General features: G+C 46.3%; 1 protein-coding gene across 5 annotated transcripts in view; it reads right to left on the minus strand.

Annotated features, from left to right (window-relative positions):
• mgat5 (alpha-1,6-mannosylglycoprotein 6-beta-N-acetylglucosaminyltransferase) overlaps window positions 1–18,460 on the minus strand; it is a 56,866-nt gene that overhangs the window by 14,024 nt on the left and 24,382 nt on the right. For 4 of the 5 annotated variants that reach the window (XR_012954669.1, XM_076094296.1, XM_076094297.1 and 1 more), the window contains 7 exons: window positions 16,915–16,986; window positions 14,479–14,640; window positions 13,302–13,471; window positions 12,678–12,812; window positions 8,355–8,488; window positions 3,798–3,931; window positions 1,179–1,228 (listed from right to left, as the gene is read on the minus strand). Coding sequence is in view for 4 of the 5 variants with exons in the window: in XM_076094296.1 (XP_075950411.1) it covers window positions 1,179–1,228; window positions 3,798–3,931; window positions 8,355–8,488; window positions 12,678–12,812; window positions 13,302–13,471; window positions 14,479–14,640; window positions 16,915–16,986 (857 nt within the window). In the remaining variant the exon portion in view is untranslated. The remainder of the gene's footprint in view (window positions 1–1,178; window positions 1,229–3,797; window positions 3,932–8,354; window positions 8,489–12,677; window positions 12,813–13,301; window positions 13,472–14,478; window positions 14,641–16,914; window positions 16,987–18,460) is intronic. The other variant, XM_076094299.1, reaches the window with a different exon arrangement.

Below are 18,460 nucleotides of genomic sequence, written 5' to 3' on the forward strand. Positions count from 1 at the left end.
GATGGGAACACCTGTAACGTCTGTAACCATTAACAACACCTGTAACCATTAAAAGCAGAGGCCATGATTATTTTTTTACATATTGTTGCTCTGTCGTAGCTGCTACACTTGATCTTGTTTTTACTTCCCGACGTGCTCTCGCATTTATTGGTTGCATCCCTCATAAATCTGGATAATTCATTTACTGCTTCTGTGAATGATCAGTGAAGAAAGCGGCGTTGACGTTCATGTCGCTCGTCCTGCTTGTGCTCAATAAAATCGTAGAAGTAGATGGAACAGAACACGTCGTTCTGAATCAAGACGAGGTCAGCGTGTCCAGATAAGAGAGGGCAATGACTAATCATGATTCCTGGTTACTTATTTGTCAACTAACAGTTTGACTGCTTTTACCTCTTCGATTACTGAGTTTAATCGACCTTTAATGCTTCTACTTCAACTGAGACGTCGCACCCTTTCAGGGCAATAAAACCTTCTTGCAAGTCCCACACCGTTCACACCCACGCAACCGCTTACACGTCAGCTTACACTTCAAATCTGCTTTCGGTTTATACACTTGAAGTGGTTCATTTCTTTCGGGACCCATCCATCTCAATTTACGACCGACACACAACGTACATTTCAACTCCTTTCAGTGCTTGAATCAACTGAATCTTTGGCTTCTTTCTTTGACCAATTGACACTTCAACTTCGTTCAGCTAGTTGGAAATATCTGGAGCCTAAATCAATAAAACATCCGTGACAGGAGGAGTCGATACAATAACCGCAATAACATCTCCCCGCTCCGATCCAGCAAATGTCAAATTCAGGTTTCTAGCCTGACACTCGGGACACTTTAACAACACGAGGGGTTGCTTCATCAGATCAGACAAGCAACAACTAAAGACGGTTTAATGTTCAACTCAACTCGGTTATCAATCATGATAGGGGGCTGCAACACATTGTTGTGTTTATGAGCCTGCAAGGCTAGGAGTGTGGGACGGTTGCCCTGCTCTGCATACGCCAGCTCGGTGTGTGTGTGTGTGTGTGTGTGTGTCCCTGTCAGCTATGTAAGGTTTGTCATTCTTCATCACGTCCTCTGATCTGCGGCTCTCCAACTCCTACTCATTCTCACCTTTCTCCATGCTTCCCTTCTGCCTCGTCAAACGCTTTCTAGCACACTGACAAATACGGACACTGACCGATTTAATGGAGACGTCTTGCACCGATGGGGTGGCTTCTTTAATTCAACCTGCACCAGTTGGAGAGATGTAGATTAAGATATAGAGACAGAGCGACGAAAATATATTTAATATTTCATTTTGTAATATCTGTTTGTAGAGTATGTGTGTGTACGGATGGAGAGAAAAGGCTCTCCCTTGCGCTGCCTTTCCACTCCTCCGACTCCAACTGGGTTGCTATGGAAACGGCTCCTTCAGAGGTGGTCCGGCCATTTTATTTTCGGGTCTCACCGGCAAGATAATGACTTGCCATCCTGGTGCTTCATCCCCAGGATTTCGCCCGTCCCGTTTCATGAATATGAATAATCCCAAATGAGACTGTTTTGTGCTCACGAAAAGGAAACTCCAAAGCATCTGCTACGCGTCACTATCATTGTTTCTCCCTTTGACATCCAGTGGTGCTGGTGTTGATAAAACTAGTCCTTAAAAAAAAGTGTCTGAATGAGAGAATGCGTGTGTGTGTGGGCGGGTGATTACTCAGTCTGCTTCACACACACCGGGTCGCTCCGTACACCGGTGGGATGAGAGCGACCCGAGCACCTCTGCATACTGATCAGGCGGAGAGAGAGGGCCTTTCGACAGGGAGACCATTACCCACATTAACCCCTCCAAATTAAAGGTGCTCGGCTACAGAATACCTTCTGTAACAACGCTGGCTCGGGCTCTCTGATGTGTCCGGGTTTGGTCCACACATTTCAACGTCCAGAGTTTCTGAGTTTACAGCTCAATAAAGGGAAAATAAATAGGAAATTCCGCTTGCGGGTTCCAAAGTCTGTAAAATCTTATCTAGCCTAAAGTTTCTTTTCATTTACTTTATGATGTCTGTAAAGCAGACAATAAAAAAGGCCCACATGTGAAGTTATAAACTTTGTTATTAGGATGTAGTACAAGAAGCTTTTTGAAAAAGACAAGAACTGGGTTTTAGGGGGCCGTTATCGAGAGGCTGGCCTTTGCATGTGTTGCTTTAGTGGAGCACTTCCTGTTTGAGTTGCATTGGTTGTCAAGAAAACACAAATTTTCCATTATTTCTGAATTATTTTACTTTTAATTCAAGATGAAACTTGTGTTGGCTAAAAGTTACATTAAACAACAGCGTAGGGAAAGAAGAGTGGAAGATGGGGGGGGGGCAGGTCCAGTGACGGTATCGGGGCTGAAAGGAGATTTATTTAGATTGCCTCATTTTAAAAAGCTGACTGCGCCTTGCTCAAGTGTTCGTTGGTGAGTCTTCAGATCATTAATTAATTAAACCCTCATCCTGAATATGATTCCATTGTGAGAGAAATAGATTTCTTAAAGAGGTTCCCGGTTTCTATTTCAAACAGGGGACGTATCATGTTGAACTGAAGCCTCTCGAGTGCAGAGAAAGAGATCGAGAGCGCTTTAAAAGGACGAAGGAGGGAAGACGGAGGAAGCTCGTTATCAGTCGGCTCCACAATGGCCCTTTAATTAAAATCAGGAGGTAATGAACACGCTTGGGAGTCTGATTGGCAACTAATGCCCCTTGCTGTGAGCCGATGCCCGCCCCCCCCTCCTCGTCTGCCCTTTTAAAGCTAGACTGCTGTGTGTTCTCTGACTTGGTGCTAAAAGCCATAAAGTACAGCAGCTACCTGTGGATTAAAGAAACCGAATACACCTTTGGATTTAGAGCCTTACAATGTAGCTTTGAAATTCAGATGAATATGTTTTAGATTAACTTCTAAATTTAGACTGTGTTGCTGGTAATGTTTTCCTATTCCACTTGTACTTTCAAACACTTCCTTGTGCTGTTTAAACGGCCTCTGGGTGGATTATTCACTCAGAACAAAGGTTTCAAGTTTGAAAAATATACGTGTGAGTGAATAAACAAACACTCATCCAAGGGAAAGTTTAGGTGCCCTTGATCCGGATGCTTTTCTCCTCTCTGCTCATATGTAAAGCTAATGAGTTTGTGAAGTTAGGTAACGCCAGGTGGAAGGAATCCTGACTGGCTGACATGACGGTATTTGCAGATCATTTACGGCAAGCGTCTCTTATCGTTCCACCGAGTTCCTCCGTCAGACGTCTGGAGAAAGAGATCCGTCAGTCGGATCCGGGCCGAACCCGCTCTGAAACGTACGCGGTGTCGGGCAGAAAGCTCATCAAGGCCCAGTAATCCCCAAAGCAGCCCTGGCACGCCAAACAATGAGCAAATCTCTCCAAGTCTGGGAGTCGTCTTTTTTGTGTGTGTCTGGGATACAGTAATCCCTCGGTCTCTGTGCCGCAGTGTGAGCATGCATTTGAATATATTAGAAAAACTTCACGGAGAGGGCGATGAGCTGAATTTCACCTCCTAAAACCGGTTTCTACCCGTGAAAGTTTTTACCCAAGGTTGTTCAAAGAGTGTCACTGCAGAGTGCGCACCCTGTCTGTCCCTTTCATCTGCAGGTACAGTATGTATCCCAGGGTAGATTGGGTGTGTCAGAAGTATTTGAAAAGAGTACAGAATGTGGACGTCTCTGTGGGTGGAAACTTTTGATTCCCGACCTGGTTTGCACTTGTATGACCCGACAAATGTGCGTCGGTGGTATCGCAAATGTTTCGCACATCAAAGGGCGATAGTACCTTCCAGAAGTTGTCGACCTTGCCGTAGACCAACGACTGGTTCTGCCTCTTGATGTCGTCGATGTGCCGGATGTCGCTGGCGTTGAGGTGCTGCTCCACCACGAAGCCCAGGAAGCTGTTGTCTGGGGTGTGAGCTGCAGACAACAAATAAAGACATGTATAAAAATCCTTGCCTCTCAAGGATTACAAAGACGGAGTTAAAAGCTATCAGACGCCTCATTTAAGTGTCTTTAATACATCTTACACATGTGCGTTTAGCGCTGATCACGGTTCTGAGAGTCGTTCCCTCCGTTCCTTTTTGCCTGTTACTATGGGAACAACCGAGAGGAGCAGGTCAAGTGCGGAGCCCGAAAAGCTGGCAGCTCTTTACCTCACTGCCATCTGCCTCGTAAAAGCAATGTGAAGACGAGCACGGGCAGAAAAGATTCAGTCGGGCAAAAAAACACCCCGACATGCGTAATAATCTAATTCAGGAAAAGTGCAGCAGAATGAAACGCCGACCTCGTCACTCACTTGGAGCGAATGAAGCAGGCGGGAGGTGTTCTGGTGCACAGTTGTGGTTTGTGTCAGCGCCTCGGGGGAGCTGCTGTGGTCGGGGCTTGTGTTCTTTTGTTTTTTTTTACCACACCGCTATTACTAGAGAGGCAAATTAGGGTCAGTCAGTCAGAGGGAGATGGGATTCGCTTCAGTAAAGTAAATAAAAGAGGGATCAGAAACATGCCGGCATTTAAACTCTGCAAACATCCTCTGGACCGATCTCACCTTATGTGATAATAGAGGATGAATCATGACACTGAAATCTGCTCTATCATGATTCATGATATCATGAACGGCAGAAACAATGACGTAGTAGTTTGACAAACGCGTTCTTAATCAGGGTGTTGGCTGGAATGTGACATTCCTCCCCCAACACAACCCGCTCGACAAAAAAGCCAATGTTTGCTCGCTCCATCTCTCCAGGCAGTTCACACATTTGGCTCCGGCTAAATATCTTTGGCCAAACATAAAACAAGAAAAGGAACAGGGAGCAGGAAATGAGCCCGGCACCAGACAAAGCAATTATTGAACAATGGTGAAAATGTGCAGACTAATTTCTCCTCTAACAATTAAAACAATGCACGACCTTGTACTTATCAAATAACTAGTGGAATGTTTGTTAGATGCTCATCACAGTTGTTGTTTTTCATACTTTACATATGAAACTGACACACTTTTCCTCTCAGCGTCCTGACTGGACATGTCCAGTGAGACGTATGCTGATGAGCTGTGCAGCTCTTTCTCCGGGCAGAGAGCCGCACTCTCTCTTCTCCACACCGCGTCTCCGGTTTTGCCGCACCTCCCAGCATTACAGCGCACAGAGGAACCTTGTACCCGCCGAGCGCTGTTTGTTCGCTTTGCGTCACGTGTGTGTGTGTGTGTGTGTGTAGGAGAGCACAGGAATATGGGGGCAGATGTTATGAAGATATCACCAGATCTGTGCGAGGGGTCGGTGGGGCACAGTGGAGTCTTAACGGCTGCGCTAACAAAACCTCGCTGATAAGCGAGATGTGTTTGTGGAGACGGTCCGAGACCCCGGGAGGAGGCGGCACCAACACTAACTGTGTAAACAGGACAGGCGCTTAATTAGGGTTCGGCCCTTTTTTAGATGTATTTGGCAACAGATGCCTCGTCTCCCACCAGAGCCGCCACTCAAAATGTCACTCAGCGTGCCGCAGCTTCATTTGCTGTTAGCTGACAAACAGTCGGGGAGGACGGCGTCGCCGGAGGGAAGCAGCTGATTTGTCGCTCTCGACGAGCTTGTGAGGAAGTCTGGGTTCACTCTGTCAGACTGGGAGTCGATGAAACCTTGAAACCTCGTCAAACATATGCGAGCGCATGCTGGCAACAGAAGTGGCGTTTTCTGTCACCAGCCATCCGGACGAGTTGGCGAGCTTTAAACGTTGAATTGAAACTGTTAACATGTCTGGTTTTGGTTTTTGAGCGTTCACTTGTTAGAATCCAACAGTTCTGCAGAATCGAGACATTTTCAGATAAAGCGGTGTTCCGGTTAAACGAGTGACTAAATATTTTAGCCACTTGCTAATGCATTGTACCCACTCTCTGATCTCACACGGCTCTAGAATGTCTGTGTTTGGGTAACCATCTTTGGTGGTTAATGCCCTTGCATAGCTGACAAGCTGTTGCACTCTGCCTTACTTCCGTTGCCAAACTGCAGACGTCCTCATTGTTTACGCCCTGTAAAAGGGTCTGTTAGTACAACCTGGCCAAGCTGAGTGGAGGAACCGGAGTGGGGGGAATGTCGGTAACATTCTTAAGGGCAGAATATTTCCTCTGACAGGGTGAGAGGGACCGTTTATGGACTTCCTGTGTGCCCTTTAAGAAGGAGCAGGAAAGTCTCACTGAATCAGCGGTAGAGGTACCTGCACAAGAAAAGACACCAGAGGACTGGGGATTATGTGATTAATGTAGGCCCAACACTTAAAAATGCAGAAACTAACTTCTATACTGCTGGCCACGCAGAAAAAGAAAGTAGATTTGTGCTTTTGGACGGTGAGTGAGGCGTGTGAGAGACACAGTCAGAGACACAGTGAGGGACACAACAGAGAGAGACAACAGGACATCAGCCTACTGATCCCACGCACATTGAAAATAAAGATAGCCTTTCATGAGCGGGTGAGCTAGCGACATTATCAATCAAGCCTTACAGCCGCTATCGGCCCGGGTAGATCTCAGGGGTCAATTACGTAGTTGGCAATGCCTCAAAGATAAACACTATCTGCTGCTGTGTCCCACCTCTGACCGGTATTAATCATCATTTCTGTGAGGGATTAAGCATCGAGCTGCGGGGAAACACACGGGGAAACCTGCGGCGGGGGCTTTAAAGAAAGCCGCTTGACCAAAGATGTTTCCTCGGCCACGTGTACCATATATCTCGGTGAAAGGACAGATTTGATAAAAAGTCTGGATATATCTGTCGCTAGTCAGGTCCCAGACCAAAGCCCTGTGTTAAAAAGCTTGTTTTTAAGCTGATAAATTACACTCGACAGGACTTGAATTTATGGTATTGTGACCTACAAGATACTTCTCATATTTGCAATTCAGCTCCCCTGATTATGAATGACTTGTGCTGTGAGACGGAGCAAATTCAGCTAAGACACAGGCATTCAAACACAAACTGTGCACCACAAAACACTCCCTGCTATCCCCCCTCAGAGATAGATTAATGGGGTCAATTTGGCCTCGTCTTGTCTTATTGGAGGCCACGCGCTTCTGACCAAGGATTTATAGAGCGCTGCCTAATTATAACAAATGGACCTGATTTGTCCGTTGTTACATCTACATTCAGTAGGTGAGTTTTAATGCAAATCAAAGACCAGGGGCTCTACATAGGACGTTTTATAACAAGTTTGAGAACGACGACTCTCAAGCGTGTTCTGGGGGGGGGGGGGGGGGACGCTTGGGCATCTAACCAATGTGGACGTGTCCGAAAACCTCTAACGAGCGTCACCCACTGTAAATCCGAGCTGACAGAAGCACCTGCTCACATTCACAAACCTTTTGTTCAAATATTATTTGTGCACGCTCTGATTACAATCACAAAGCTGAGATATCTACTTCCTCACCCTTGGAGCTATTAACTTCATACTCTTTTAAAGTTGCACGGCACACATGCTGCTCTTTGGACTGAAGGTAAGGTGTGAGGGGGAGGACAATAACAAAAAGCTAGTCTCTCGTGCCTGGAAGCGATGCCAATCTGCGGTTTTAACACTCTACCGAACCACCTTGCACTTGTTTCACCTGCGATATCATCTAACCTCGCGGCTCTTGACTGGATTTTGTGCAAAGGCCCCAGTGTGCTGAGAGAAAGACATACCCTATTCAGGGGACAAAGGGCCCATTCAGGTGCCGCGGCATTCTGGGTAGTGCCAGGCCTCACCTCGCAAGCGGAGACCGCGGGGGTAACATTTCACTTTCTCTCCGCTGCGGGGAAAAGGTCAATACCCCAAGGGGGCCGGCTCCCCCCTCTCTTTCTCTCTCCCTTGCTTTACCGCCGCCGTTGACTCCGGTTACAGAGTGATCTCACGGCAGGAGTGACACACACACAGCAAGAAAACCCCTACTTCCTACATTCATGATTACAGTGTCTGACCTCGTACTTTCCTTTAATCTGCTCGATCATATTCCATTAGCAACGCGCTGGGTTTTCATTTATGCCTCTTTTCCAACCAAAACATCTCACTCATAGGAGAAAAGAACTAGCACTGTAGACGTAGGAGACAAACAAGGGTGTGATGATGGGAAAAATGATTTATACTGCAAGCAGCAGTGTTTCACTTTTTGGGGATTTTGGACGGATCAGGGTTCTTTTTGTTTTCTCGACTTGTTGAGTCAGAGGATGAAAAAAAACAACAGACAAGTTCTCTTTTAAATCCTGCACTCACGCCACAGTTGAGCCAATTTTTATATATTTTTTTAACTCCCAGAGCTAAAGCATTCTAGTCCATTTGTGACGTTTGACACTTGTAGTGAGTGCGCGTTGGCGTCTGGCCGACTTACGGAACATGGTGTTGAACTGCTGTGGGTTGAGGTTCCACTTCCCCCAGGGCGTCTTGTGGCCCTTGGACTGGGCGTAGTGGGCGTGATTGAACTCGGGCTCCGTCCCGAAGGAATCCAGCACCCGCAGCATGCACCTGTGACGTCACACAAAAGAGAAGAGTGTTAATGGCCGCTCCACGCCAGTATGACGAGTCGTTTATTTCAATGAAGTTTGCTTTTTGAATCTCGTGAAATCAATGAAACCTGCAAACACCCTTATAAATCATCTCTGTACCCACACTCAGTGTTGATATTATGGGCTTGAAGAAAAAACTGTTCACACAATTAGAGTGTAGCTGAAGCGAAAGTTGTCCAAGAAATAAGCCTCAAGTTACATCATTTGTTATTTGTATTTGTGTATCAAACAAAAAATGAAATGTTTTTATATCTTTTTCTGTTGTTAATATCAAGATGATGCTGTGGAATAACCGTACGAGACCTCATACAAACGGTTACTTTGATGTTTAAAAGATAAACAGAACGTTGCCCAGACAAATATCAGTCAACCTGACCCAGACAGGAGAAGGAGGGCATGACACGATGACAGGTCCAGGTGTGTTTTGTATTGGTTCAATCAAAGGGATTTGATCGGCAGAAGTGGAAAGGCTTTTTGTTTGTTTGGTTGGAAGATTGTCAAAGAAACAAAGAGAAGGCATCTTTTCTATTGCGTTTCCATTCATAATGAACAGCCTGCAGCTATGATTTCAATTTTTATTCATATGTGGTATTATTGTGTGTAAGGTAATCCCATGTGGAATGGAGCATTTTATTGGTATAAAACAAAACAAAAATCCTATTTAGCATTTTTGTCGTATTAATGTTGAAGGAATGTCCGCCGGGGTACACGCGTCACTTCTGGCAACTTTATTGTATGAAAACGTTTGCCGATCGCCACCAAACTCGACACAGGTCTTCCTGAGACTATGACGCGTCGAACGAGGGGTTGTTTTTTGAAATCGACCGAGGATAGGCTGCCATGCAGCCACATACACACACATGAAATGAGAAAATCCTACAGATGACAGCCAAAACTGGCTCTGATGATGTTATGAATATGAATATGATTCCTATTATCTGTATTTGGATGTATTGAATCACATGAGTGATAAAGAAAGTGAAATATATAGTTATATAGTGTATAAAAGTATAATGTAAGAGCAGCAACAGCTGGTTCGAAAATGATGACCTCGCCTGACTAAAACCTCTTATTATTCACTTTATTCCACTTTAACCTTTTTTTAATAACTACTGATCAGTTATGCTATGACTTGGGAACGTTTTAGGGAGATAGCTGCATTATTTCAATAACCTTTTATCAATGAAAGTGCATTTTTCCAGGCGAAGCTGAATATTTTCAATTTCAGCTGTGTAATTTCTTATTTTCCTATATTAACCAGCAACATACACACAATATTACCTATCTAAACTATCTCACAGGTGTTGTGATCTGATTATATCAACAAAAATTATTAAAATCGACCTTGTAGTTACAGAACTATGGTCAGTTTTGTAGGGCTATGCATTTTCGCTCAGAGACCTCAAAAACGGCTCAGGGCTTAAAAGGTTAAATGTCTTTCATAATGTGTGCAGAGACACAAAAACATTGTTTATTAGACACAAAATCAAAACAGCGCCTCGACTGTCAGACAGAGAGACGGTGAAGTCACTGTGAATGAACAACATGGCTGACTCAAAGGTCACAGCATTAAGTGGACCACAGCCAGGAGAGGGACCCGCTCACTCATGACCTTAAACTCCTTTGCGCTGCATTCACTCGCTCGCTCATTGGTTCTCTTTTCTAGACGCCGGTCGGATCACGTGTGGTCGGCCCTGTCCTTCATTATCTACGTTTTTAACAATTAAGAAGAGAAACGGAAGGAAGGAAAGCTAACATCAATCTGTCCCTCCATCTCACGCTATTAATCCCAATTTGTCCACTTATGTTTCTCCTACAAAATCCTAGAATGATGACCCTATTTATAGGCCATCTTGAGCTAAAGGAAAGTATTTAATTGTGGCTGAATAAAATTAAGTTGAGTTAAAATACTCGTTAATCTTAATGTAATAGGAAACTAGCTAAAAACTCCCCCCCTCTTTTAGTGATCGCCTCTCCTCCCAGACAGCTGCTGTGCTGCTGTGCAGCTGTCTGTGGGTGATCTGGGAAAGGCCCTGGGAGAGCAGAGAGCTGGGAAACACATCCACCGTTAGGCAACTTTAGACTGAAAGCAGAACAACAACAACAACAAGCCCACATGTCATCTCCACTAGCTCCGGAGAAAAAAAACAACCAAAAAGCAATCCTCATCTGTCCCCGGTAGATGTGGGCGCTGTGATGCGGCAGGAGGCCGAGGCTGCTCGAGCTCACCAAGTTACACTCGATGCGACATCACGATCCAGCTGTGCAGAGTGGGGATGTTGTCGTCAAAGTTTTTTTACGGTAATGCGATTCACCTAAAGTGATCCCACATGCATAATGTATACCGACAGCCATCGTAAATTATAACTTTCTCTCCCGCCGCGTGAAACGAGCAATAAATAAAACGGGCCAGTATTGGTGATTAGGAAACGCTGATATCAGTTGGGAGTTTGTGTTTCATGCGAGACTACCTGGGGGTTTGTTTTATGTCGGCAAAGCCCCGAGGCTAAACAACAGCTGCACGATAAACAGACATGTGAATTAATTATGTCTTTTAACAACTGAGTTTGGTTAAATATAAAACTTCAGATAGATACTGTAATATGTGATATAAATATAATAGTATAATAATAAAATAAATATCATTATTTTAATAATCCTGCTAATAACATCTGATTATTCAGTTACTCTTGGATGACATGTCCTCTTCGTGAACCAAAATTATTAATGGACAATGTGTTCCACTTAATAGACTTTTACCTGATTTATAACTGTTCTCAAGCAATAAATAATACCTGCTAAACGTTTGATAAGCTTTAAACATGTTCGAGTCATTTGAAGTGACTGTTCCTGAACCAAAAGCCTGCAGCAACATGAGTGGCAAACATTAGCACGTCTGGCTAACTAGACACTACGGTCCTAGCATAACTTCCAAGGCCAAGCCTTAGCATTTTAACTGGCTCTATTTTTTTTGCCAAAACTGTTATAACATCGGCTTTTTCATCCCACTGTGTGGTTTGCAAACTCCCAGGATCTCCGAAGCAAGTTGTTGTCTTGTCTCCCGACACTGAGGATGAACAGTGGCATGACTCACACCCCCATATACCCACCAGAGTAACACATACAGACTGTGTTGTGTCAACAAAAAACTAAAATAAAGTGAGGAAGTGACAAACAGAAAGAGCAGCCAGAAGAGAGTTGATGAAATCAAACTTGTGGTCACACGCCCCTGATGACTAACTTGTTGTTTGTCCAGTTTCTCCATCATTGACACCAAATATAGAACTGGTCCTGCACGCTGGCACATTTCCTGCAGCCTCGCTGATGCAGATGAGAGCGCGGCGCCCGACTCGGTTATTGGATGAAGGGATTAAATGAAATAGAACAACAGGGCAACATTGGCTGAGAGCGGAGCGGTATGAAACACAGAGATATGGCGCTGTAAGACGGATAGCCAGGAGACCGGGGCGATAACAACACACATTAATCACAAGGGGGGGGGGGGGCTGACAGACTTTGGTTGCTTCGGCACCGCAAACACGGAGAATAAACCAAGAAAAAGGAGACCAATAACGACAGCATTTATTGCTCGCAGGGACTTTGGGTCTGATATACAAACAAATCCAACGTGTTCTGTGATCTGGGGGAACAGCATCTGGACCTTACATAACGCCTGAGGCTGAATCAATTTCCTCAGGGGCACAAAAGGGAGCGGATGCAGTTGGAGGTGTTATGTCGCAGACAAACAAAACCTGGTGACAAGCAGGAGGAACCAGCGGGGCCATTAGAGGCCCCCAGACTTATTGTTCCCTCTCTTTTCCTGTCAGTCGGCGCTGATGAGAGCTTCTTCCAAAAAAAAAAAAAAACGACCAGAAAGCCTCATCAACAGTCCTCAGCGGAGCAATCAGGAAGAGAATGGAGTCAAAAACGTCGCAATAAGACAGACAACCACCGCGGCCTTCTGGGAAATTGCGGTAATGTTTGAGCAGAAAATAGACCCCTTTGTCCTGGCAAGTGTGTCGACACAACGCCCCTTTTGCATGTATGAGGGAAGCTGTATTGGAAAGCCAGTCAGTGGGACAGAGACGATGCATGTTGAGCAAAACCCCTCTGGATAAAGTATTTTTCCCCGATGTCGATGTACTTACTGGTAGTGGACCCAGGAAGGTCCCAGCGTCTTCTTGAACTGGGTGAGGCCCACGATGTCGATGTAGATGAGCTCCACCACCTTGTCGCCCTGGGTCGGGCAGCTGGACTTGTTCCCCATGACCTTGCGCATGATCCTTGGGGGGGACAAGGGGGGATACGTAAATACTATGAACATTTTGGATACAATATTTAAGAACTAAACAACGCATAAACAACAAAAGAACCTCAAGACCAGTTGAGTTGTAACACAGTTTGTAGTTGCCCAACAGTCGTTATCTACCTGGAAAAACCAACAGCAATGGTTTGACAAATGAAAATGGCAGCCTCATTTGTTTACTCAGTCAAATAACCTTAAGCAAATACTGCGCAGTTGTTGGTTTACCTAAATGTAAAAAAAAAAACATGGTAAACACGACATGCTTTACCTTACGGTCTGTTCACTAAGGGCTGCGTCGGCGTTAAAGAAAACATTTTCTATATCTGACCTGAAGCATCTGTTGTGCAGACGAACATCTGGATACACAACAATCATAAGTATTATTGGCTCAGGCTGTTTGGCTTGGAAAAGTAAGCCTGTGACAGGCAACATGTAAAGAACATTGTAGCACTCGGTGGGTACTGACTCTTTGAGCTCGGCCAGGGAGGCTGAGATGCGGACGTCGTGGCCCAGCAGGTACAGCGTGGTGATGAGGTCACTCCACTGGACCAGCTCGCCCAACGGGCCGCCGCTGAAGGCGTTCTCCGCTATTTTGAAGCCTGACTCCTTGGTCAGCAGGCCCAAGTGCACCAGGATCTGATGGAAGGGGGGGGGGGGGGAGTGAGGAATTAAACTACAGTTGCAGTTAGAGATGAGGTTGTTTTTCGTTGAGCGTGAATGTATCATGTAAGGGAGCTAAAAGAGATCCGTGTCATCTGAAAACCTTTAATTCCCTACACAGATTCTTGAAAAAAACAATGTAGGAAATGCCGACAGAAAAATGTTCCGACGAATAATTCAAAGACACCCCGCTGGATTCGCATTAGAAAAGATTTAAACGCCGGTGTGTAAGAAGCATATTTATCCTAGTAGGGGGACTGTGAGTGTGCGGTCAGGTGCACAGTGCACACCAAATACATCTGCAACAAACACGAACAACACAGCGGGAGGGGGAACACAGTGTTCCACAGCGGGAGCAGGAAGTAATAGCCGGCTTTGTTTGAAGTGGCCGACGCATTTTTCATTGTTGACAGTCGGCCCCCGGCCCCAGAGCGGCACACTAGTCCAGGATTAATATGTGCGGATTATTATCCGAAAGAGATTAGCGGCTGAAATAAAAAGACCTGGCTTTGAAAGCACCCGCAGAGAAAAGCACTCTTTTGTTTAATTAACGACCGAATTGTAGAACTTGTAGGGACAAACTGAGTGTAAGGGAGGAGAGGCGAGATACCGCGGATAGACAGATGACGGTTCTCGCCTCTTGTCCTCTCCGATTTGTTTAAGGGGATGCTGCTTTGCATCGGCACCGAGGTGTCGCGGGAGATGCGATGTGAATTATTCACGAGGCCAAGTGGAGCGCGCGGAGTGCATTATTCAGTGCCGGGAGCCGCTACCGGCTTGGGACGCGATGGAATATCCGTGTCAGTCCTTTTCCCACCGCCATCACTTGGCTGAGCAGAAGTGGTCCGGTCCACAAGTGTGGATAAAGTGTGTGTGAGTGTGTGTACCTTCAACAGGCTGACAGCTTTCCTCTCATCTTTAGGAGGATATACATTTGAGCGAACTACTTTATCGATATCCAGTCATGATATCGACATGCCCACCTTCTTCCTCCGGCGCCTGGCCAGGTTCTGCTTGGAGGCCAGCGAGCGGATGGCGCTGACCCACGGCTCGGCCATGCGCTTGATCCTCAGCATCATCCAGCGGAACTCCTCGCGCTGGGACATCACGCGGTACAGCTCCTCGAAACTGGTCCGGACCTCCGCCTGCACACGCGGACACAACGACAAACAGTGGTATTAAGGGAAACAATGCAAACCGCCTAACTCTTATATTTTACCACCTTGGATTGGCAGATGGAAGCAGGGACTGTTTATAGATAAATGGGCGGGTGAATGAACGCTGAAGGTTTGATATTTTGCACAATTTGTCAGCCTCTGTGTCCTATTTGTCTAAGAACTGCAGAGGACATTGTTTATAGAGGGAGCATGTTTGCGATCTCTCCTGAGAGCAAGGCATGAAAGTAACCTTCATATAGTGAGTCTTAAGAGATAAAACTGTGGATTTCAGAAAGGAGCGGTATTCATGGAGACGGAACAACAAATACTGAAGCATTCAGAGCGCAAAGCCCTCTGTGTTACCAGCAAACATGAGCTCTGCTGTGGAGGCTGAAAGGACACAGCAGTTATATGACACAGTTTATAGCTCATATAAGTAAGAAGGCTTTATAGAGGAGGCGACAAGGAGAGGAGAGTACACAGGGGGAAGAGAGGAGACAAGAGAGGAGAGGAGACAGGGAGAAGAGAGGAGAGAAGAGAGGAGAGGAGACAGGGAGAGGAAAGGAGAGGAAACGGGGAGAGGAGAGGAGAGGAGACAAGGAGAGGTAAGGAGAGTAAACAGGGAGACGAGAGGAGACGAGAGGAGAGGGGACAGGGAGAGGTAAGGAGAGTAAACAGGGAGAGGAGAGGAGAGGAGACAGGGAGAGGTAAGGAGAGTAAACAGGGAGAGGAGAGGAGAGGAGACAGGGAGAGGAGAGGAGAGGAGACAAGAAGAGGTAAGGAGAGTAAACAGGGAGAAGAGAGGAGACAAGAGAGGAGAGGAGAGGAAACGGGGAGAGGAGAGGAGACAAGGAGAGGTAAGGAGAGTAAACAGGGAGAGGAGACAAGGAGAGCTAAGGACAGTAAACAGGGAGAGGAGAGGAGAGGAGAGCAAACAAGGAGAGGCGATTAGGAGAGATAAGAACAACAAACAAGGAAATGAGAGAAGAGGAAAGTAAACATGAAAGTGAGCAGAAGCGGGTAGAGGCAAATTAACATTCTTTATGAGCAACAGTAACATTAAATGACATTATGTCCTAATGTTTATCAAATGCATCACCAAATAATCATCAGCATCAGTTCTAAGAGTGGCTGGAAAGTGACGTACCCACGATAGAAAATATGGAAATGAAACTGAGGCTACTGTCGGACAGGTTTGCACCGCACTGTAAAAATACACTCGTGTGAACGCCACACACAGCTGCATAACAAGTGTAAATATCAGATATGGAAACTCAAGGACTGGAGCACAGCCTGAAAAGAAGACGGACGAGCAGGGAGCGAGCCGTGGCCGAGAGAAAGACGGCGTGAGCGGCGGAGAAGCGGCGGTGCCATTACCAGCCCGCTAAGGCGGCTGAAACAAGGCGCTAGCGGGGCATTAGCATCCCTCATCTCGACAGCAAATCACTTCCGCGGACTGAACCTATTAAAACCCGGGCCCCGAATTAAAATATCCAAAGCCTGTCAAATGGTCGTCTCCCCACCACAGAGGGCTCAGTGCTGTCGATGCCTCCAGAGAGGGGATGAAGACTGCTTGATATTGATTCACCCGCAGCGGAGGGTGTGTGTGTGTGTGTGTGTGTGTGTGTGTGTGTGTGTGTGTGTGTGTGTGTGTGTGTGTGTGTGTGTGTGTGTGTGTGTTTTTATATTAGACGAGCGCCGACACTATGGACCTTGGCGCGGGAGCCCCGGCTGCCCGGAGAGGCGCCCTAAGTGGGATTTGAGAGAGCCGATGCGTTGGCAGGGATGGAAGATCATTACTCCAGATTTGTCCCAAGGCCCCGTCACTCTCGGCTTCTGCTCCGCGAGAACTGCTGCGCTTTTTTTGCGTTGATGCCGTGGATCAGCCTCAGTCTGCCCGTTCATTCGCTGCCACGCTCACACACACACTGCGGTGGTCGGGACATCTCAAACTGCTATTTTGGTGCATTTCATATTAAAAACTCGTATCAGAGGAGGTGCTTCTTCTTAAAATGAAACGTCCTATTAAATGGGGTGTTTGTTGAGTGTCGTTTTTCTTCTGTGGTGTCAGGATGACGGAGCGGGACTTAGCGGTTTATAAATGCATGCTAATGGAGGACTCGCTGTCGCAAAGTCTGGAGTCGTCTCTCTCACACACATGTGACGCTCAAATGCAGAGACGTTTTCTTCATCTCCAGGAGAGCAGATGAGGTGGTTGGAGAGTGTGCTTTGTGTTGTTTTAGTTTACAGCCGTTTCCTCACCTGTCCCCTCCGGTCCAATTCTTCGTTCAGGTTCTTTGTCCTCCAGGGCAGGCGGGGACACCAATTCTCCACCTATCAAATAAAAAAAATAAAAAAATTTAGTTTTCAGCATTTGCCAACCACAACACAGAAGTGGGTGCTTAAGAAAACGTACTCGCTCAAAGGCGTGCAGCGACACGTTTCAGTAGCTGTTGTTAAAGTGAGGCCTTGTTAGAGCCTATGGGGTGATATTAAAGTTTCTCTCTTTAGCTGAGTGTACAGGTGGAACCAAGCAACACTTCATCTTCATGAGATCTGGTTGCGGGCTATTATTTTTGATGCGTGTTGCAAACGTCTGGAGAGCAGCTGCTGAACTTGTGTTCTGGCTTGAAGAGAACTACAAGAGTGTATCCATCCTGTGGGATGAAGGCTGCATGTGAGGAGACATGCAGCGGTTGAATGCGTGTGGAAAATCGGTGCCTGGATTATTGCTGCAAACGGTGTACTATATCTATTGTGAGTATCACCGGCTGCTTCGGTCATGTCTTACTAGAAAACCTGATGATTCAACAAAAATACAAACCATATTGACACAGGACGGCATTCAGGGAAAGGAACAGTACAATCATGTGGAAAATGACCCGACAGAGACACGGCAAGACTACATAAGTCACTTTTCTCTCTCTCTCTCTCAGTCGCTGTATTGACTTGGCTACAGTCTCACTCCCTGTGTGTGTGTGTGTGTGTGTGTGTGTGTGTGTGTGTGTGTGTGTGTGTGTCTCTCTGATAAAACAGTGCTGCAGATTTCCAAATGTGATTCCCCTTTTGACCGTTTCCATGTCCGAAGCAGCGGTCGCAAATGCTTTGTAAATATTATCCATAGACCTCTGGAAGCAAACAAGGGGAAGCTATCACAAGACAAAAGGGAAGAGGAGAGGAGAGGAAACAGGGAGGAGAAAGGAAAAAAGGAAAGGAGAGGGGAGGGGACAAGGAGAGAAGAGTAAACAAGGAGAGGAGAGAAGAGTCGACAAGGAGAGGGGAGTAACAAGGAGAGGGGAGGAGACAAGAAGAGGAGAGACGAGTAAACAAGGAGAGGGGAGTAACAAGGAGAGGGGAGGAGACAAGGAGAGGAGAGAAGAGTAAACAAGGAGAGGGGAGTAACAAGGAGAGGGGAGGAGACAAGAAGAGTAAACAAGAAGAGGGGAGGAGACAAGAAGAGGAGAGATGAGTAAACAAGGAGAGGAAAGGAGACAAGAAGAGGAGAGACGAGTAAACAAGGAGACGAGAGTCTGAAAGGGCGGACGTTGACCCGTCTTGCTGTGATTACATGTGACATAAAGTCTCTCTCTTCCTCAACGTCTGCTTCTCTGCCTCAGCATTTCCTTCCTGGTGTCTGACCACAGAGAGGAACAAGGAGAAGTGTGTGTGTGCACTTCTCCTCTCTGACCTCTGCATCGCGACGCGTTGCCCTCTCTTATTGCCCTCTCCGTGAGGTTAATGAGCTGGTGGACAGCTACGAGTTATACGCCGCAAACGGTGAGCATTATCCGGAGCGAGGGTGCTCACA

Source organism: Anarhichas minor, unplaced genomic scaffold (assembly GCF_050575085.1).
Source record: "Anarhichas minor isolate MPS153535 unplaced genomic scaffold, ASM5057508v1 ptg000018l, whole genome shotgun sequence".
NCBI classification, from domain to species: domain Eukaryota; kingdom Metazoa; phylum Chordata; class Actinopteri; order Perciformes; family Anarhichadidae; genus Anarhichas; species Anarhichas minor.